Consider the following 22,236-nt stretch of genomic DNA (forward strand, 5'->3'; position numbering starts at 1 on the left):
TAAACTTCTTAATTATGTTGCACACCATGGACAAAATAACATCAAGATCTCTGGAGATGGACTTGTAACCTTGAGACTGCTGATGTCGCTCAACAATTTTGTTTCTTAAGTCCTCAGACAGTTCTCTTCTCCTCTTTCTGGTCTCTGTGCTTGGTGTGGCACCGACACAATACAAAGATTGAGTCGACTTCTCCCATTTTTACCTGGTTTCAGGTGTGATTTTCACATTGCCCACACCTGTTACGTGAACGAGCATCACATGCTTGAAATAAGATTGTTTACCCACAATTTTGGAAAGGTACCAACAATTGTGTCTGACCCATTTTGGGGGTTTTGTGTAAAATTATGTCCAATTTGCCTTTTTTTTTTCACTGTTTTGTGTTGTTGCATTACACACAAAGGGTATAAACCTGTGTATAACAAAACGAGGAGTTGCAACAATTTTCTGGAAGAAATGCTTCATTTTCTGGAACAATTTCAAGGGTGCCAACACTTTTTGCCCTGCCTGTATGTAGATAAAATAATGCTCTCAGTGTGGAAAACCACTAAGCATTATTTTTTTTTTTAACTGGCTAACATGGTACTAAACCCCTTTTTTCTTTTAACTGTATGTAGATAGTAATATCATGCGCTCAATACCAGCTAAGACCCCGATAGTCATGAGTATCTGGTGCCTGGTCTATTGTGTCATGTGTGTTGTGTGACTCCTCACTGGTGTGTCCTTGCCTCCATCAACCCGTCTCTCTTCTCATGTTCCCTGTCTTTTCTCACCATTCCCCGACTATGTTTTGTGTTCACCTTCTCACCATTCCCGGCTATGTTTCGTGTTCCCCTTCTCTTCTCACCATTCCCAGCTCTCTCCTCATTCACCTGGTCTCATCTCACCATTCCCCGGCTATGTTTCGTGTTCCCCTTCTCTTCTCACCATTCCTCGGCTATGTTTCATGTTCCCCTTCTCTTCTCACCACTTCCCGGCTATGTTTCGTGTTCCCATTCTCTTCTCACCATTCCCCGGCTATGTTTCGTGTTCCCCTTCTCTTCTCACCATTCTCGGCTCTCTCCTCATTCACCCGGTCTCATCTCACCATTCCCCGGCTATGTTTCGTGTTCCTCTTCTCTTCTCACCATTCCCCGGCTATGTTTCGTGTTCCCCTTCTCTTCTCACCATTCGCCGGCTCTCTCCTCATTTGTCTGGACTCCTCTCACCACTCCCAGTTATGTTTCATGTTCCCCTTCTCATCTCACCATTCCCCGGCTATGTTTCATGTTCCCCTTCTCTTTTCACCATTCCCCGGCTATGTTTCGTGTTCCCCTTCTCTTCTCGCCATTCCCCGGCTATGTTTCGTGTTCCCCTTCTCTTCTCGCCATTCCCCGGCTATGTTTCGTGTTCCCCTTCTCTTCTCGCCATTCCCCGGCTATGTTTCGTGTTTCCCTTCTCTTCTCTCCATTCCCCGGCTATGTTTCGTGTTTCCCTTCTCTTCTCACCATTCCCCGGCTCTCTCCTCATTTGCCTGGTCTCATCTGACCCATTGGCTGGCTCAATGTCTCATGATCTCCTTCTCTTCTCACCAGTCGCCATCTCTCTCATCATTCGCCCGGTCTCATCTAGCCATTTGCCGGCTCTGTCTCATGTTCCCGGTCTATTCTCACCATTTATGTGTTTTTGTCTCTTCAGGCTAAATTTGAGTTGGTGACGTCAGAAGCTTCATACGTTAACAGTTTGTCCATAGTTGTGGATCATTTCCTGAACTCTCCAGAGCTCAATGAATGTCTAGGGGCTCAGGAGAAGCAGTGGCTTTTCTCTAAACTTCCAGAAGTCAAGGAAATCAGTGAGAGGTGAGAATATTTTAAAGCTTTGCCTTGACTTTTTTATTGCCCTTCACCATCATTTCAGACAGAGTGGGGTATGTGTGACTTATTTCAGGTCACCATAGAGAGCTGTTGTTCTCCACCCACTGCATTCAATTTTTGGTGACTATCCCTGTACATTCCAAAATCCGTAAAAAAAAAATTGCATGTATGATTTACTTTGAGTGTCTGGGAGCCTGTATCAGGGATAGTGATGGTAATAATCATTTATAGATTGCTCTGTCCATAGCCGCAGTTTGGCCTGTAGACACAGGTTATGTATCCCTTTGGACTTGTATCTTCTGTCCTGGTTTAGGACCTGCAGAACCCACTGGGGCAGATTAAGACTGGTTTTCTTTATGCCGGTATAAAACATGACATTCATTGGAGAAAATTTCTCCCACGTTATTACGTGATTTCACGATACTTAAATTTGCTGCAGGTTTAGACTGTCCTAAAGTCAGAAAATGAAAGCCACAAATCCCACGGGAGGTTGCAAATTTGCACCAAAATTTGCTACATATTCTAGTGTAAAACTTTACTAATGTATAACTTTTCGGGGGCTTAATTTACACCAAACACTGTTGAGACTTGCGTGATAAATGTGGTTAAAACCATTTTCTATCCAAAGAATATTAATTGTAAAGGATGCATGCTTACGTGATACGGTTCTCCCTTGCATCACATCCACAGGTTCCTGGAAGACCTGGAGGAACGTCTGGAGGAAGACATCCTGAGATTTGATGTTTGTGACATTGTGTTACTGCACTGTCCGGAGCTGCGTAGAGTTTATCTTCCCTATGTCACCAACCAGGCCTATCAAGAACAGACCTACCAGCGGCTGCTGTAAGTGTCACCTCCTGTCACAATCAGCATGGCCGAGCTGAGACTTCTTCATGTACTGGACAGTGTTGTCACAAGAGATGAATTATTAGGATGTTCTGAACAGGGTGGATGATGATCGCCTGCACCGGTAACACCCGGAAAGACAAAGTGCAGGCAATCGGGGTTTGCTTTGGGGTGATGATCAATGTTGCAGTGTGAACACGGCTCTGCTTGTGGTGTAATACTGTGCTATGTATATGTCGCCCCTACAGATTGGATAACACTCGCTTTCGTGGAGTCCTGGCCAAGCTGGAAGAAGACCAAGTGTGCCAGCGACTGCCCCTGACCTCCTTCCTTATCCTGCCCTTCCAGAGGATCATGCGTCTGAAGATGTTGGTGGAGGTAGGTGATGGGGATGTGCTCAGCCATGATCGGCCTCATATGTGCTCCTTATCTTCTTTGTAAAGACACATTTACATAAATGAACGCTCACTGATGAGCCCGGATGATCGGCCATCACATGATGCGAATGATGGATGGTTAATATGACCGCTCGGTACATTCTCCATGGTGCCGGAGGACCGTGCTCCCGACAAGTCCCATAAAAGGTGCAATCCTCCATCACGAGCGTTTTCTCATTCACCTGGAGACTGCAATCTTTTGCTTTCTGTTATCAGGTTGGGGAGGCGCTGACTGTAGGACATATAACTGCGACATGGGAAATCATTTCTTAGGAAAGATTTATTACAAGCTTTCCCCTTCCCCACTGTGTCGGAGTTGTCATGTTCTCCTTTCTTTGCAGAACATCTTGAAGCACACGGCCCCCGGGTCCCATAATGAAGAGACAGCGAGCGAAGCCTTCACTGAGCTCAAGAAGGTGAGCGGAGGGTGGGAATGGGCAGGTCACACTGGGGGTGATGGAGAAATGGCGCCATGTAATCGTAGATAACTGCCGCCCAGGTGACATGCCGCTCCAAGACCATGCATGTGTCCCATCCTGCTGACATCAATGACTGTGCTCAGGAGCTTACAATCTAATGGCCGTACAAGGGAGCGTGCTCACGAAGCCAGTGATGCAGGTTTATGGGCCGCGGTCAGACATCTCGTCATTGCTGCCTCTGTGTACTCAGCGCAGTGTTGTAGACTGGGTGGTTGCACTGGAGGTGACAGGCGGCTGAGATGTGACACCCGGGTGTGATTATTGGGGAGGAGGGAGTGTTGGATGTGGCAGGACTGCTGAACATGTGGGGCCCACCTGGACTCGGTGTGACTGTGTGGCAGACGGGTGCAAATTGTGCTATAGTATCAACGGAAGAGCGAGGTGAGGGCACATTGCGAGGACCGGTTTGTGAAGGGCGGTGAGGTTTTATTCACCAGTGGGTTGCAAAAGTATTCTTTGCTTTATACCCATTTTGTTACATTACAACTTTTGTAATCTGATTTGTGTGTGACACATCAGCACAAAATAGTCTAAGTTGGTGAAGCGAGAAAAATATAAGCATAATGTGAGATCAAGTAACTAAAAATAGGCATGTGCATATGTATTCACTACTTTTGCCATGAAGCCCCTAAAAATTTCTGGTGTGATCAGGTCCTTTAGTCCCATGCTTAGTGGCAGGACGTCCCCCTGTGTGCAATCAAAGTGTTGCATATCTGTCAGTATATACACGTTACATTTTCAGAAAGGTCAGAGAGGCTGCAATACCTTGAACAAGAGGCAGCACTAACCAAACAATGCCACGAAGACCAAGGAGATCTCCAAACACCTCCACGATGACCAAGGAGATCTCCAAACACCACAAAGACCAAGGAGATCCCCAACCACCACCAAAAAGACCAAGGAGATTTCCAAACAACATGAAGGCCAAGGAGATCTCCAGACAACACTACAATGACCTAGGAGATCTCCAAACACCACCACTGGTGCTAGTGAAAAGGGTCTCTCAGCTTGTCAGAGTTGTGAGCGAGTGTGGTGTCACATCAGTGGCTGTGTGGGCCACATCCTCTCACTCCCTGGGCCTCCCTGAACCTGTGTGGTCAGGGGGTATGTCGGTAAAACTGGGCCAAGCTCACCTTAGCTGTCCTCAGGGAATGCAGAATGTCACGATGGTGCAAGTGAGGAATCCATACGACATGAGCTTGCGGATGTAAAAAGTGACGTAAGGCGGGGTGGTGAGGTGTGGGTTCGTCACATGTGGAGGGATTCTGTGTGATCTCTCTAGTGTCATCCTTCACAGGGGGTGAATAGTTATGCACTCTTAAGTTTTCAGTTATTTTGTCCTATTTGCTTTACAATAAAAAGAAAACCAAATATTCAAAGGAGTAGGTATGTTCTTTACATGAACCGATGCAAATCCTCAAAAAAAACCACTCTGAAATTCCAGGTTGTAAGGTAGCAAAACATGGAAAATGCTAAGGGGTGAATACTTTTGCAAGACACTGTAATTAAATGTTCATCCATCTCTATTGCCTATTGACCCACCACCAAGACTGAGGCGAGTTCTCCTGCCTGATTACATTGTATGTTCGGGCCCTAAACACGTTGATAATATACTAGATGGTGGCCCGATTCTAACGCATCGGGTATTCTAGAATATGTATGCGTAGTGTATAGCACAGCTCACGTAGTATATTACACAGCCCACGCTGTACCTTGCGCAGCCCATGCAGTACATTGCGCAGCCCATGCAGTACATTGCGCAGGCCACGTAGTATATTACGCAGGCCACGTTGTATATTGCACAGCCCACGTTGTATATTGCGCAGCCCACGATGTATATTGCGCAGGCCACGATGTATATTGCGCAGGCCACGATGTATATTGCGCAGGCCACGATGTATATTGCGCAGGCCACGCTGTACATTGCGCAGCCCACGCTGTCCATTGCGCAGCCCACGCTGTACATTGCGCAGCCCACGCTGTACATTGCGCAGCCCACGCTGTACATTGCGCAGGCCACGCTGTACATTGCGCAGGCCACGCAGTATATTACGCAGGCCACGCTGTACATTGCGCAGCCCACGTTGTACATTGCGCAGCCCACGTTGTACATTGCGCAGCCCACGCTGTACATTGCGCAGCCCACGCTGTACATTGCGCAGCCCACGCTGTACATTGCGCAGCCCACGCTGTACATTGCGCAGCCCACGCTGTACATTGCGCTGCCCACGCTGTACATTGCGCTGGCCCACGCTGTACATTGCGCTGGCTCACGCTGTACATTGCGCTGGCCCACGCTGTACATTGCGCAGCCCACGCTGTACATTGCGCCGCCCACGCTGTACATTGCGCCGGCCCACGCTGTACATTGCGCCGGCCCACGCTGTACATTGCGCCGGCCCACGCTGTACATTACGATGCTTGGGATCCACCGAAGCTCCGTTGAGCTGCTCGCGCCGGCCGCCATCTTCCGTTCCCAGGATGCATTGCGAAATTATCCAGAAGACTTAGCGGTCTTGCGAGACCGCTAAGTCTTCTGGGTAATTTCGCAATGCAGCGCCGGGAACGGAAGATGGCGGCCGGTGCGAGCGGCTCGGCGGACTACGGAGTGTGAGTATAGCAGGTTTTTTGTTTTTTTATTATTTTTAACATTATGCGGCATCAATAGTAAAAAAATGTAATGTTAAAAATAATAAAAAAACAAAAAACCTGCTATACTCACACTCCGTAGTCCGCCGAGCCGCTCGCACCGGCCGCCATCTTCCGTTCCCGGCGCTGCATTGCGAAATTACCCAGAAGACTTAGCGGTCTCGCAAGACCGCTAAGTCTTCTGGATAATTTCGCAATGCATCCTGGGAACGGAAGATGGCGGCCGGCGCGAGCGGCTCGGCGGACTACGGAGTGTGAGTATAGCAGGTTTTTTGTTTTTTTATTATTTTTAACATTACATTTTTTTACTATTGATGCCGCATAGGCAGCGTCAATAGTAAAAAATTGGGGACACACGGTCCGTTACGCGGCGACCGGAGGGGAGTATGCGGGCGCCGGGCAGTGAGTGCGGGGAGTAAGGAGCGGCCATTTTCTTCCGGACTGTGCGCGTCACTGATTGGTTGTGGGCGTTTTGACACAACCAAACAGTGACTTGGATTCCATGACAGACAGAGGCCGCGACCAATGAATATCTGTTACAGACAGACAGAAGGACAGACAGACAGACGTGACCCTTAGACAATTATGTAGTAGATAAGTGATGTCAGTAACATAGGGAGTCGCTGACAACCTGTCACGTGGTGTATAGGCTGGTAGTCAGCAGGAATAGGTGACTGAAGTATATTATCTTCTTGCTTAGCTGGTGAAGGAGTGTAATTCCAGCGTTCAGTCCATGAAGAGAACCGAGGAGCTCATTCATCTCAATAAGAAGATCCACTTTGAGAGTAAGGTGAGGATCTGCCCGCTGGCTGGTAATTGCCCCCCCGTGGCCATGCTGATGGATGCGGTAACGTGTCACTCTACACCTTGTATCTTGGCCTCTCTGCAGATTTTCCCGCTGATCTCGCAGTCTCGCTGGTTGGTGAAGCACGGAGAACTGACAGAACTGGACATGCAGATTCCGAACGCAGCCGGGTCACGGTTTAAGCTCAGCCCAAAACCGGTGTATCTGCACCTGTTTAATGACTGCCTCCTGCTCTCCAGGAAGAAGGAGTGAGTGTCACGTCAGCCAGACTGACATGGGCGCCATTACCATACATCGGTGCCCCCCACACTCTGACATCCCCCCGACACCTGTGTATTACAGGACAGTCTGCCGTCGCTGCGATGGCGCCCTCACACATTTCTGCTGGTTGGGCTCCAATACTGCACAGTGATGACTCCAGTTTAGCAGCACTGAGTATTGGAGTCTGAGCTGTGTAATAAGAGGTTTCTGGTCCTTGCTTTACACTGCAGCTCTGCTTACTCAGTCGGCCTGTTGTACGTGATCAGCCCCTCTTCCTTATTGCCGGCAGCACATTGCCGGCTTACAGTAGAAGTGCTGCCGAAAACGGTGATATTTGGGACTGCACGAACCAGGGGGTGATCTGATGCACAGCATGTCCACACGGGTCAATGATGGGGAACGAGCGCTCCACGAAAAAAAGGCCCATGTAGGCGAGCGGATGATTGGGAACTCTCGGCGCGATGATTTATAATCTTACAAAACCTTGTACTCGGCAGCACATCTTCCTGTGTAGCCAGTCTGTGCTGCCGAGAACCCAATGTTCTGTGCAGACTGAATAATCGTGTTACCAACTGTTTTGTGGGCGTGGAAGTGCGGTTAACCGGGGGGTCAGCCAGGGTCATCACAGCATGAACGCCCCCCTATCGGCTGACAGGTTGTGGTCGACAAGTGTAAACCCAGCGTAAGTGTAATGTGTATCCACAACAACAGAGACCCCCAACCACGTAAAATCAGGAGATAGCTGGGGGGCCGCCTCTGAAGGGTGGAAGACATGGACTTCTCTACAATTTGGATAGAAATGAGCAATGAGGGCCCCCTGCAGCCCAGAGGGGCCCCGCTCCATGTATCCACAGTGTCCACGGATCACTCATGCACCAGTAATAAATATGGTGCTGGGGACACTACTGTCCATGTAGATTCCCAGAGGAAGTCGTCACATGGCGCTATATAAGAGTGGCCCCGGGGTCCAGCTCCGTGTCAGTGGGGGAGACTTCTACATATCCAGCATGGCACAGGGCGTCTAGAGTGGCACAGAGGGCGTCTGGCGTGGCTCAGGGCGTCAAGCGTGAAACTGGGGGACGTCCGGCGTGGCACAGGGGGCGTCCGGCGTGGAGGACTCCTGGGGTCACTATCCTCTTCCAGCTGCTCCCGGGTTTCCGCTCCGTGGTCTCCAGTTCACTGTTGCTTTGTACACTGATTGCTTTGTACTATCAGCTGATACATTGTTTCCTTTCTTTGGGTCACTGTTCTCTGCGCTCCGCAGGTTGGGCCGCTTTGCCGTGTTCGCGCACGCTCAGGTGTGTGACCTGAAAGTGACGGATTTGAGCTGGAAGTTGCAGGAGGTCCCTGGGGAGGTGTTCCACGTCCAGCTGTGCCACGAGCAGAAACCAAAGCACCAGATACTGCTGCGAGCGCAGAGCGAGTGAGTGCGGGGGGAACACTGCGCTACAACAGTGTTATGGGGGTCACCATTACATGACCGCAGAACAATAACTGCAGACATCACCCATCTTTCCTCCATGTATGCTGGCTCCTCACTGTCTCTCCCTTCAGGAGTCAGAAGCAGCGCTGGATCTCGGCCATGTGTCCCTCCAACCCACTCAGTGACCTCGAGAACCTGACGGAAAGTGAAGGTGAGATCACTGGGAATAATGAGAACGTTAGCGCCTCACCTTCCGATAATGTGCTGCTGCGCCCCCGGAACACGCAAGACGCGCGTTGCCACCTTATAATCTCCCTCTCCTTCCAGATGCCCCACAAGTGCAGTGCATCAAGGCTTACACGGCACAGGAGCACGACGAGCTCACCCTGGAGAAAGCCGACATCCTCCGCCTCACCGCCAAGACCACCGATGGTGAGAGAGCGCCGCACACCGAGCGATGACTGCTGATCTGTCACCACAGATCTCCTCTCCTTTATATTCTCAAACATTGCAGCAGTTTTATAGTAGTTATATTCTTGTACATAGGAGCAGTATTATAGTAATATTCTTCTACATTGGGGCAGTATTATAGTAGTTATATTCTTGTACATAGCAGTATTATAGTAGTTATATTCTTGTACATAGGAGCAGTATTATAGTAGTTATATTCTTCTACATTGGGGCAGTATTATAGTAGTTATATTCTTGTACATAGCAGTATTATAGTAGTTATATTCTTGTACATAGGAGCAGTATTACAGTAGTTATATTCTTCTACATAGGGGCAGTATTATAGCAGTTATATTCTTGTACATAGGGGCAGTATTATAGCAGTTATATTCTTGTACATAGGGGCAGTATTATAGCAGTTATATTCTTGTATATAGGAGCAGTATTATAGTAGTTATATTCTTGTACATAGGAGCAGTATTATAGCAGTTATATTCTTGTACATAGGAGCAGTATTACAGTAGTTATATTCTTCTACATAGGGGCAGTATTATAGCAGTTATATTCTTGTACATAGGGGCAGTATTATAGCAGTTATATTCTTGTACATAGGGGCAGTATTATAGCAGTTATATTCTTGTACATAGGAGCAGTATTATAGTAGTTTATATTCTTGTACATAGGGGCAGTATTATCTACTATATAATTGTCTAAGGGTCACGTCTGTCTGCCTGTCCTTCTGTCTGTCTATCACGGATATTCATTGGTCGCGGCCTCTGTCTGTCATGGAATCCAAGTCGCTGATTGGTCGTGGCAAAACGCCCACGACCATTGTCACGACCAATTGGCGACGTGCACAGTCCGGAAGAAAATGGCCGCTCCTTACTCCCCGCCCGGCGCCCGCATACTCCCCTCCGGTCGCCGCTTACACAGGGTTAATGCCGGCGGTAACGGACCGCGTTATGCCACGGGTAACGCACTCCATAACCGCCGCTATTAACCCTGTGTGTCCCCACTTTTTTACTATTGACGCTGCCTATGCGGCATCAATAGTAAAAAAATGTAATGTTAAAAATAATAAAAAAACAAAAAACCTGCTATACTCACACTCTGTAGTCCGCCGAGCCGCTCGCACCGGCCGCCATCTTCCGTTCCCGGCGCTGCATTGCGAAATTACCCACAAGACTTAGCGGTCTCGCAAGACCGCTAAGTCGTCTGGGTAATTTCGCAATGCATCCTGCATATACTACGTGGGCTGAGCAATGTACAGCGTGGGCTGAGCAATGTACAGCGTGGGCTGAGCAATGTACAGCGTGGGCTGGGCAATGTACTACGCATACATATTCTAGAATACCTGATGCGTTAGAATCGGGCCACCATCTAGTAGTAGTTATATTCTTGTACTTAGGGGCAGTATTATAGTAGTTATATTCTTGTACATAGGGGGCAGTATTATAGTAGTTATATTCTTGTACATAGGAGCAGTATTATACTAGTTATATTCTTGTACATAGGGGGCAGTAGTTGCTTTATATGGGAAGTAACAAGGATCACAGGTAAAGATTACTTGTAGGGTAAAGAAAATCTGTTTTGTGTCCAATGTGATATTTAGTTTTTGTGAATGTTTAGGCGCTGTTTTTCTGCTGCTGTCCTCGTTTGACATGCAGATGTCTGTCTCGATGCTTGGGGCCATTGTATAACTGGTGTCTTACTTTTTGGCAGGATGGATGGAAGGTATTCGACTTTCGGATGGAGAGAGGGGTTGGGTGCCAGCAACTCATGTGGAGGAAATTACCAGTAAGAACGCTCGGCTGCGCAATCTCCGGGAGAACAAGAGGATCAAGCATGCCACTAGTAAACTGGAGCTGAAGCCCCCGTAGCTCAGAGACCACACAATGACATGTACCCTGGGGGTTGTGGTCCGCACATATGACATTTCAATGTCCTGCACATTTCAGCAGTCTCCTGTAGTTCCTGTAGTTCACCTTTTCCTTGTTTCCTCACGTGGCCCCGTCCTATCTTCTGGGTCCCTTGACCTTGTCACACAAGACTGCTGCGCTTTACTTCCCCTGCTCCCCCCGGACCCGTCGTGTTACAGGGGGCGACCATACCTGTCAGATCTGGGCCCCGTCTGTTCATGATCTCTGGGCAGAAGATCTGCAGCACGATAGTGACAAGGGCCGAGAGTTTCCAGTACCACACGACGTTCCGGCCTATGGTTTCCATGTTGGGGTGCAGAACATACCGAGAGACATCAAAAGTATGTAATATAGATACGGGGTGGTCACCAGGCTCCTTATGGCCCCACAAGACGTGGCCCCGTCAGAGCGTTCTGTACATAGTTGTGTAATTACATTTCTTCAGATTAGCGTCTGTGTTATTTCGCCAGACTGCGGCGTTGGTGGTACCAGAACACGACCACTTCACAGGATTCCTATCCAGATCTGTGCCGGAGGTGCCACGTATTACTGCACCGACACGGCGTCATTAGGATCTGCCCGAGGGGCTTCCATTACTAATTCACAGGGGCGGCGGTACACACACCAGATATGGTGATCTTTGTATAGCGCTTCATTCAGAGGCCACTGTAGGAAAACTCATCAGTGTGAACATCTACCAGAAGATCTGTTGGGCACACAATAAAAGTCAGGGCGAGCGCTGCTCCGTAATATTAAGATTGCATCAGCGGGTGAGGAAGGGTCGTGGGGTAAGTAACCGGACGGAGACGCTACAGATGATGGAAAATGGAGACTTCACTCCTGTATTTAGTCAGGATCATGTATGCGCCATCTGTAGACGTCCCGGCACCTCCGGCCTCGGCTGTTGTCACCGAGGTTAGTAATGGGCGTCTGAGGATGGTTCTAAGGCTGTATGCCCACGTTGTGTTTTACCCATGGCAGGGAGTTGCGGAAATGCAGCGGACATTTGCTCAGCATTTCTGCAACGTGGGCACATAGCCTGACACTGAATCTATGAATCGCCAGGACCCCCTGCCGGCAGCTCCTGTGTGATCACTGCCCAGGCCCGTCTGCGCTGGGAGACAAGTCCAGAGACCCTGCTGTCACAAATCACAGGGAGGATATTTTTACCATCCCACCCCACTGACCCCAATATGCCATGAACCGGGGTTGTTTCGTTGCCCAAGTTATTTTCTGAAGGCGATTTATCTATATCCCACTTCCCAGTTCCGGTTTGGAACTTGCAGCTTTCTGGCGCCCCCTTACCCTCTAGTCAGACAGGGTACTGCATCTAGGGTAATTAGTTGCCAGAAAGACTGTCTGCTATGTACTGGCTAATGGGCACACTGCAGCGAGGGCGATATAACTATTCCCACTCAGTCGGGAACAATAATTATCAACGCCGCTGTCGCTACCAGGTTTCCCAAAAGCGCAGGAGAAATCCGCTGCCACCGGCTCCGATTTCTTAACTAATAACGGGTCCGGAGACAACCCAAATTAGTAGCGTAATTCACTTCAGAGGACATGACCGTACATTATAGAGCAAGGAGAAACGAAGCTAGTAATTTTACATATTTTACACCAAAAGGAGGTAGGCAGTGTTTACAGATGGTTAAAAAGATATTATAAAAGACAAGTATCGTATGTACAATACAATTGCAAATAAAAAAAAGGGATTAACGGTGAAAATCAACTTACAGTTCTTTCATGTCATTCCATGGTAAGCCATGTGGGGGTGGGGGAGGGGGGACCTTCTCCAAAATCCTCAGGTCAGATTGCACAGCCTATCGTAGCTGAATTTCCTGACAAAAGACACCCCCCCCCCTTGTCTGGGTCTCTGAGTTGTATACAGTTACGTCCATATATATTTGGAAATATATGACCCCGAGGCTACAGGGTCTAGGAGAGGGGAAAAAGACAAGAAACAGGGCGCAGATAGATATAAGTGCAGATTATTTAGTTCAACTCCATTTTCAAAGGCTAAATTGCTCTCCTTTGGTGTGGCTTGTATCATAGCGTATCGACCTTTGCAGTCTGGATGAGATGCCTTGTCTCCCTGATGTGCAGCTATAGTCTGGATACAATGGATCTCTCAGCCAGGAGACCGTGGAGTGAAGTTCAGAAAAAAAAGGGGTTCATCCAGTCTGTTAAGCGCTTCCAGGTAACAGGCACCAGGCAGAGGTATTACTAATCTTCAGTAATTTATTTAAAATAAAAAACAATATATAGAACAACGCGTTTCGGCTATATGCTTAATAAAAATAGCCTTCCTCAGGTATGATATTGCTTTATAGATTACTAGAGTTATATAGTCTACACAAGTCCACTTGAATAATCAATTACGTTAATTGATCAAGACCTGGTGGTTCTTCATTAGCTTATTTGCTGCTTAGTGGTTTTCAGTATATAGCTTTAACTTATCCGTGTAAAAGATTAAACAGTTGAAATACATGATAAAATATAACAAACTTAAAACCATTAATTAGCATAAATACAATACATGGACAAAATTTGTATCTATATCATTATCCATAAATACAATATATTCAATGATTATGTCCATTATATTATACTTCTTTTAAAAAAAAAAATTCCTAAAAAGTATAACAAATACATTTCATACATCTCTTCTGTTAATACAAACAAATAAATCTGAAAAGACTATTCATTTATTTGATCATAGTGTTAATTCTGTATCTTTAATTTATGTAAGAACTCATTACATGTGTTCATTTTTGACCACTAAGGAAAAAAAAAAAAAAATACACACCAAAAAATGGAAATTTAGCTGTATCGCCCAATGAAGACCCTATAGTTTTTTTCATGGTCCTCATGACACTAGTTTCACTAGCCAAAAGTTTATGAACTAGCCAGGTCTTGATCAATTAACATAATTGATTATTCAAGTGGACCTGTGTAGACTACATAACTGTAGTAATCTATAAAGCAATATCATACCTGAGGAAGGCTATTTTTAATAAGCATGTAGCAGAAACCCGTTGTTCTATATATTGTTTTTTATTTTAAATAAATTACTGAAGATTAGTAATACCTCTGCCTGTTACCTGGGAGCGCTGAACAGACTGGATGAACCCTTTTTTTTTTTCTGAACCATATATATTTGGACAGAGACAACATTTTTCTAATTTTGGTTATAGACATTACCACAATGAATTTTAAACAAAACAATTCAGATGCAGTTGAAGTTCAGACTTTCAGCTTTCATTTGAGGGTATCCACATTAAAATTGGACGAAGGGTTTAGGAGTTTCAGCTCCTTAACATGTGCCACCCTGTTTTTAAAGGGACCAAAAGTAATTGGACAGATTCCATAATTGTAAATAAAATGTTCATTTCTAGTACTTGGTTGAAAACCTTTTGTTGGCAATGACGGCCTGAAGTCTTGAACTCATGGACATCGCCAGACGCTGTGTTTCCTCCTTTTTGATGCTCGGCCAGGCCTCCACTGCCGTGGTTTTCAGTTGCTGTTTGTTTGTGGCCTTTCTGGCTGAAGTTTAGTCTTTAACAAGTGAAATGCATGCTCAATTGGGTTGAGATCAGGTGACTGACTGGGCCATTCAAGAATCTTCCTCTTCTTTACTTTAATAAACTCATGGGTTGCTTTGGCTTTATGTTTTGGGTCATTGTCCATCTGTAGTATGAAACGACGACCAATCAGTTTGGCTGCATTTGGCTGGATCTGAGCACACAATATGGTGGCTCTGAAGACCTCAGAATTCATTCGGCTGCTTCTGTCCTTTTTTAGCCTTTTTCTTCTTGATGCTTATGAGTGGCTTGCACCGTGCAGTGAACCCTCTGGATTTACTTTCATGCAGTCTTCTCTTTATGGTAGATTTGGATACTGATACGCCTACCTCCTGGAGAGTGTTGTTCACCTGGTTGGCTGTTGTGAAGGGGTTTCTCTTCACCATGGAGATTATTCTGCGATCATCCACCACTGTTGTCTTCCGTGGGCGCCCAGGTCTTTTTGCATGGATGAGTTCACCAGTGCTTGCTTTCTTTCTCAGGATGTACCAAACTGTAGATTTTGCCATTCCTAATATTGTAGCAATTTCTCGGATAGGTTTTTTCTTTTTTCGCAGCTTAAGGATGGCTTCTTTCACCTGCATGGAGAGTTCCTTTGACCGCATGTTTACTTCACAGCAAAACCTTCCAAATGCAAGCACCACACCTCAAATCAACTCCAGGCCTTTTATCTGCTTAATTGAGAATGACATAACAAACCACACCTGTCCATGAAATAGCCTTGGAGTCAATTGTCCAATTACTTTTGGTCCCTTTAAAAACAGGGTGGCACATGTTAAGGAGCTGAAACTCCTAAACCCTTCATCCAATTTTAATGTGGATACCCTCAAATGAAAGCTGAAAGTCTGAACTTCAACTGCATCTGAATTGTTTTGTTAAAAATTCATTGAGGTAATGTCTATAACCAAAATTAGAAAAATGTCTGTATATATATATATATATATATATACTTAACTGTACCTTTGCCCAAAACTAAGGGTCTCCCCCTTGGATAACCTCATGGGGTGGGCAGAGCTATGGAATGCACTCCTCTTTCTTGAGTATACGAAAAAACATTATCCCACCTATATCGGCGTATGAACCTCGTAGAAAGACGACACCCGTGTCGTTATGCTCATCGTGACATAGGGATTCGTATGAGTATAGACGTGGGGTAGCTGGGTGACCCAGTTACGTAGTAATCTGTTTCTCAATTGTGCTGGTTCTGGAACCTAGAAAACTCACTGGCTTGTAGTCCTTTTGAGGCACATACCATGGGAGAGAAGCAGGACGAAGGCACAGCCATATGACCTCGGGTTGAAGAAGCTGCACACACACCAGGGATTACGGGTGCCACTTCCAAAGAAAGAATTTGTATGACCATAGAAAAGAAAGCGGATTGGCACATACCGTCCCGTGCAACAAAATCCTTTATTGTGGAATCATCATACCAACAGCAGGCAGATAAAACCGTGGAGCAATTGCAGACAACGATCGGTTCACGCTTACATTGTGCTTCAACAATGTAATGTAAGCGTGAAACAATCGTCGTCTGTAGTTGCTCCACTGTTTTATCTGCCTGCTGTTGGTATGATGATGCCACAATAAAGGATTTTGTTGCATGGGACGGTATGTGCAAATCCGCTTTTCTTTCTATCGAGGCACATGCCAAAAATGTTTTTGTCCCACTTCTATTATTAACGGTGCTATGATATTTACGTTTGCAAGGACAAAGGAACCTTGGTTTTTCCATGTGCTTCTACTTATACTTTCAGTTTAAGGCCATAAAACTCCTCAGTGAGGGCTGATGGCACGCTGGTCTCACATTACAGCTGTATAGCAGGGGGAGTGAAATCGTAGCGAATGTCTGGAACCATGGACCTTCTAGAAAATTACTCAGACCATGGCATATTTACGTTATCGTGACACCTGCCGGCAGCTTCTGTGTTATCACCGACCAGCGCCGTCCCTGCTGGGAAACAAGTCCGGAAACGCTACCAGCAGCTCCTGTGTGATCACCGACCAGCGCCGTCCCTGCTGGGAGACAAGTACAAAGACATTGCAGGTTTAGGTCACGCACACTGCTCACAGTAGGACGAGAAACGTGCGGGTGGTGATGTTGTGTTGACAAACGGCTCCTTGGACACTTTGGAGAAATGGCTGCACCACTAGATCCACGACCAAATCAATATAACACCGACCTGTCAGTGCACCTGAACAGACTAGACGGGTCCAGCTACCTACATACAATATACCACCCCACACCAAAAGGTGTAGGACTGATGCGGCATTGGCTTGTGAATGCCTCTTCATGACGTTGTCCATGTGGTCTACAGAGCAATCTCCAACTATCATTGTGTCCAAGAGAAAACTCATCACTGAAGAGGAGAAACCTGTATACCAGACTCTGTTGCTCCATACCATGATCACCATTGACAGCTGAGGACAAAGGACACCTGCAGCTGGGTGTGCGGCCCGTAGCCCAATGTCCTGCAGAAGCCAGATGTTGATGGGTGTAGACACTGATCAACTAGGCGTAATATGTGAAGTCTCATTTCAATTGTACAGAATATATAACCAGTACTGCGGCCATTTCTCAACAGTGTCCCAAGATCCGTGTCTGTACACAATATCCCCAGACCACCTGCATGGCCTAAACCTGCTCCTGTGCCGGCAGAGTTCCGGACTTGTCTCCATCGAGTACAAAGGAGACTTCATCGGTCGGTGATTATACAGGAGTGAATTCTGACGACTTGTCCATTCAGCAACAGAACCTTTTTCAGACAACCATTAATAACCTCAACCGATCCTGTACTGATCCTGAGTTACATCCTGTATTGTTCCCCAGAGCTGCACTCACTATTCTGCTGATGCAGTCACTGTATACATACATTACATTACTGACCCTGAGTTACCTCCTGTATTATACCCCAGAGCTGCACTCACTATTCTGCTGGCACAGTCACTGTGTACATACATTAAATTACTGATCCTGAGTTACATCCTGTATTATACACCAGAGCTGCACTCACTATTCTGCTGGTGCAGTCACTGTGTACATGCATTACATTACTGATCCTGAGTTACATCCTGTATTATACCCCAGAGCTGCACTCACTATTCTGCTGGTGCAGTTACTGTGTACATACATTACATTACTGATCCTGAGTTACATCCTGTATTATATCCCAGAGCTGCACTCACTATTCTGCTGGTGCAGTCACTGTGTACATACATTACATCACTGATCCTGAGTTACATCCTGTATTATACACCAGAGCTGCACTCACTATTCTGCTGGTGCAGTCACTGTGTACATGCATTACATCACTGATCCTGAGTTACATCCTGTATTATACCCCAGAGCTGCACTCACTATTCTGCTGGTGCAGTCACTGTGTACATACATTACTGATTCTGAATTACCTCCTGTATTATACTCCAGAGCTGCACTCACTATTCTGCTGGTGCAGTCACTGTGTACATATATTACATCACTGATCCTGAGTTACATCCTGTATTATACCCCAGATCTGCACTCACTATTCTGCTGGTGCAGTCACTGTGTACATACATTACATTACTGATCCTGAGTTACTGTTATGATCTGGTGGCCTGGGAGCAGCATGAGACGTACTCTGGAGAAGGTGGTACCTGTACTGACCGCAGACCCTGAACCTAACACCGCAACTAGAAGTAGCCGTGGAATGTACCTAGCGCTCCCTAGACATCTCGACACAGCCGGAGGATTAATTACCCCTAGAGATAGAAAAGGGAAAACTATCTTGCCTCAGAGAAAATCCCCAAAGGATAGGCAGCCCCCCACAAATATTGACTGTGAGAGGAGAGGGAAAAAACATACACAGACTGAAATCAGAATTTAGCAAAGGAGGCCACTTCTAGCTAAATAGAAAGGATAGGACAGAGTACTATGCGGTCAGTATTAAAACACTAGAAAATATCCACCACAGAAAACACAAAAACTCCACAGCTAACTAAAGATATGGAGGGTATATCTGCATCTCCAGAGATACCAGCTTGGCTAAACAAATCCTTATACAGACCAAGCTGGACAAGACAAAAACATGGAAAAGAACTGAACAATAAGGCCACAGCATGTGGACAGCAAAAAATCAAGGCCAGAACTTATCTTTGTAGAAAAGAACTGCAAAGCAGGAGAGACCAGGCAGAGATGTGAATCCTCCAGGAACAATGGACAACTGGCACTGACTAAAGGGTGAAGCAAGACTAAACAGCCCAGTCAAAATTGCACAAAGTGAACACACCTGATAAATGCTGCGATTCAGAGACAGCAGCGCTACCACTTACAACCACCGGAGGGAGCCCAAGAGTAGAATTCACAACAGTTACATCCTGTATTATACCCCAGAGCTGCACTCACTATTCTGCTGGTGCAGTGACTGTGTACATACATTACTGATCCTGAGTTACATCCTGTATTATACCCCAGAGCTGCACTCACTATTCTGCTGGTGCAGTCACTGTGTACATACATTACTGATCCTGAGTTACATCCTGTATTATACCCCAGAGCTGCACTCACTATTCTGCTGGTGCAGTCACTGTGTACATACATTACATTACTGATCCTGAGTTACATCCTGTATTATACTCCAGAGCTGCACTCACTATTCTGCTGGTGCAGTGACTTTGTACATACATTACTGATCCTGAGTTACATCCTGTATTATACTCCAGAGCTGCGCTCACTATTCTGCTGGTGCAGTGACTGTGTACATACATTACTAATCCTGAGTTACATCCTGTATTATACCCCAGAGCGGCACTCACAATTCTGCTGATGCAGTCACTGTGTACATACATTACTGATCCTGAGTTACATCCTGTATTATACCCCAGAGCTGCACTCATTCTGCTGGTGCAGTCACTGTGTATATACTGTACATTACATTGCTGATCCTGAGTTACATCCTGTATTATACTCCAGAGCTGCGCTCACTATTCTGCTGGTGCAGTCACTGTGTACATACATTACATTACTGATCCTGAGTTACATCCTGTATTATACCCCAGAGCTGCACTCATTCTGCTGGTGCAGTCACTGTGTATATACTGTACATTACATTGCTGATCCTGAGTTACATCCTGTATTATACTCCAGAGCTGCGCTCACTATTCTGCTGGTGCAGTCACTGTGTACATACATTACATTACTGATCCTGAGTTACATCCTGTATTATACCCCAGAGTTGCACTCACTATCCTGCTGGTGCAGGCACTGTGTACACACATGATTGATCCGCAGTGTCCTCCTGTAGTATACCATTCCTGAGGTTCTCCGGATCCCAATGTTACATATCCTTCTCAGGCTTTTGCTGGTAACATTGGGATCAGTCACTAATGTTAATAATCCAGTGGTCGCTGCGGTCCATGATCACAGGTACAGGCTGTCACGCTCGGGGAAGGCTACTTTCACACTAGCGTTAACTGCATTACGTCGCAAATCCGTTTTTTGCCGAAAAAACGGATGCGTCAAAAAAAGTGAAAAACGTATGCAACGCATACAGCATTTCGACGGATCCGTCGCAAATCCGCTAAACGTTTCCGTCGAAATACTGGATGCGTTGCATACGTTGCATCCGTTTTTACCATCCGTTGCATCCGTTTTTACGACGGATCCGTTTTTAAAATGGGAGGCTCCCAAATTTGATTGGCTACTGGAAAATATGGAAAACTATATAGTTACTGTTTTTACAGCCCATCTTTGAGGGTTTTAGTTTTGTGGCAGCGATGGAAGGTGTTCTTGTGAGGATTGCTAGTTTGGTTACCGACGTTATCTTTGAGACGAATCGCCTGGATATCATAGTGCGGGAGAAGGAGGCGGCAGCGGAAAGACGTAGGATGCTTCTGCAGCAACGGAGACGGAGGCGACTCTGGATACATCAGATTAATGAACTACGGATGATGATAAAGGGATCCAAAACCTAACCCTACCCCTAACCTCACACCTAACCGTTTAATGAACATTTTCTGACAGTCATAGTGCCACGTATTTCAGTGCCACGTATTTAAGTGCCACGTACTATAAATACTATAACTACGTGGTTATACGTGGCACTGAAATATCGTGGCACGTAAATACGTGGCACTTAAATGCGTGGCACTGAAATACATGGCACTGAAATATCGTGGCACGTAAATACGTGGCACTTAAATGCGTGGCACTGAAATACATGGCACTGAAATATCGTGGCACGTAAATACGTGGCACTTAAATGCGTGGCACTGAAATACATGGCACTGAAATATCGTGGCACGTAAATACGTGGCACTTAAATGCGTGGCACTGAAATACATGGCACTGAAATATCGTGGCATTTACGTGAAATACGTGGCACCTGTATACGTGGCACCTGTATACGTGGCACCTGTATACGTGGCACCTGTATACGTGGCACTTGTATACGTGGCACTTGTATACGTGGCACTTATATACGTGCCACGTATATAAGTGCCACTATATAGGTGCCATGTATACAAGTGCCACGTATACAAGTGCCACGTATACAGGTGCCACGTATACAGGTGCCACGTATACAGGTGCCACGTACACAGGTGCCACGTACATAGGTGCCACGTACATAAGTGCCACGTATTTCACGTAAATGCCACGATATTTCAGTGCCACGCATTTAAGTGCCACGTATTTACGTGCCACGATATTTCAGTGCCACGTATAACCACGTGGTTATAGTATTAATAGTACGTGGCACTGAAATACGTGGCACCTATATACATGGCACTTAAGTACGTGGCCATATATGTGGGGTTGAAGGCCCAGGCCAGGTTTATATAGATTTGGGGGTGTCTGGCCAATTGGCAACAAAATCCAGCTTCTGAGCATGCTCAGTGTAAAAAAACATATTGCAGCGCTGCATTGCGTCGTACAACGTGTCCCGACGCATCCGTCGCTCATAGGCTTCCATTGTAGCCAACGACGCATGCCGCAGGATGCGTCGCGACACGTTTTTTAGGCGGAGACAAAAAACGTTACAAGCAACGTTTTTTGCCGACGACGTGTCGCCAAATTTCGACGCATCCGTCGTACGACGCACACGACGTATGCCAATCCGTCGCAATACGTCGCCAATACAAGTCTATGGGGAAAAAACGCATCCAGCAAAAACTTTTGCTGGATGCGTTTTTTCTGAAAAAAGACGTTTTGAGACGTAATGCAGTTAACGCTAGTGTGAAAGTAGCCTAAGGAGAGCCGCCGGCCGGTCCGTGCACTGCGATGTGATTGTCGCCCGTGTTATATGGCCGTGTGCCGCACACACTGAGAAGCTCGGTCCTATATATCAGGGGTGTCAAACTGCATTCCTCGAGGGCCTCAAACCATGCGTGTTTTCAAGATTTCCTTCTCAATGCACAAGGTGCTGGAATCATTCTGTGCAGGTGATTAAATGATCACCTGTGCAATACAAGGAAATCCTGAAAACATGACCTGTTTGCAGCCCTTGAAAAATGCAGTTTGACACCCCTGCTATATATCATCATGTAGAGGTCTCACT

At 46.3% G+C, this 22,236-nt stretch overlaps 1 protein-coding gene across 2 annotated transcripts in view; it reads left to right on the forward strand.

Annotated features, from left to right (window-relative positions):
• ARHGEF19 (Rho guanine nucleotide exchange factor 19) overlaps positions 1 to 11,570 on the forward strand; it is a 49,406-nt gene extending 37,836 nt beyond the window's left edge. For both annotated transcript variants that reach the window (XM_077260389.1, XM_077260388.1), the window contains exons 7-16: positions 1,676 to 1,836; positions 2,542 to 2,694; positions 2,946 to 3,075; positions 3,476 to 3,550; positions 6,963 to 7,052; positions 7,152 to 7,315; positions 8,593 to 8,751; positions 8,883 to 8,962; positions 9,079 to 9,183; positions 10,924 to 11,570. In XM_077260389.1, coding sequence (XP_077116504.1) covers positions 1,676 to 1,836; positions 2,542 to 2,694; positions 2,946 to 3,075; positions 3,476 to 3,550; positions 6,963 to 7,052; positions 7,152 to 7,315; positions 8,593 to 8,751; positions 8,883 to 8,962; positions 9,079 to 9,183; positions 10,924 to 11,081 — 1,275 coding nt within the window. In that variant the 3' untranslated portion in view covers positions 11,082 to 11,570. The remainder of the gene's footprint in view (positions 1 to 1,675; positions 1,837 to 2,541; positions 2,695 to 2,945; positions 3,076 to 3,475; positions 3,551 to 6,962; positions 7,053 to 7,151; positions 7,316 to 8,592; positions 8,752 to 8,882; positions 8,963 to 9,078; positions 9,184 to 10,923) is intronic.
• Positions 11,571 to 22,236: the final 10,666 nt, after the last annotated feature.

The sequence above is a fragment of the Ranitomeya variabilis genome, chromosome 4 (assembly GCF_051348905.1).
Source record: "Ranitomeya variabilis isolate aRanVar5 chromosome 4, aRanVar5.hap1, whole genome shotgun sequence".
In the NCBI taxonomy this organism is placed as follows: domain Eukaryota; kingdom Metazoa; phylum Chordata; class Amphibia; order Anura; family Dendrobatidae; genus Ranitomeya; species Ranitomeya variabilis.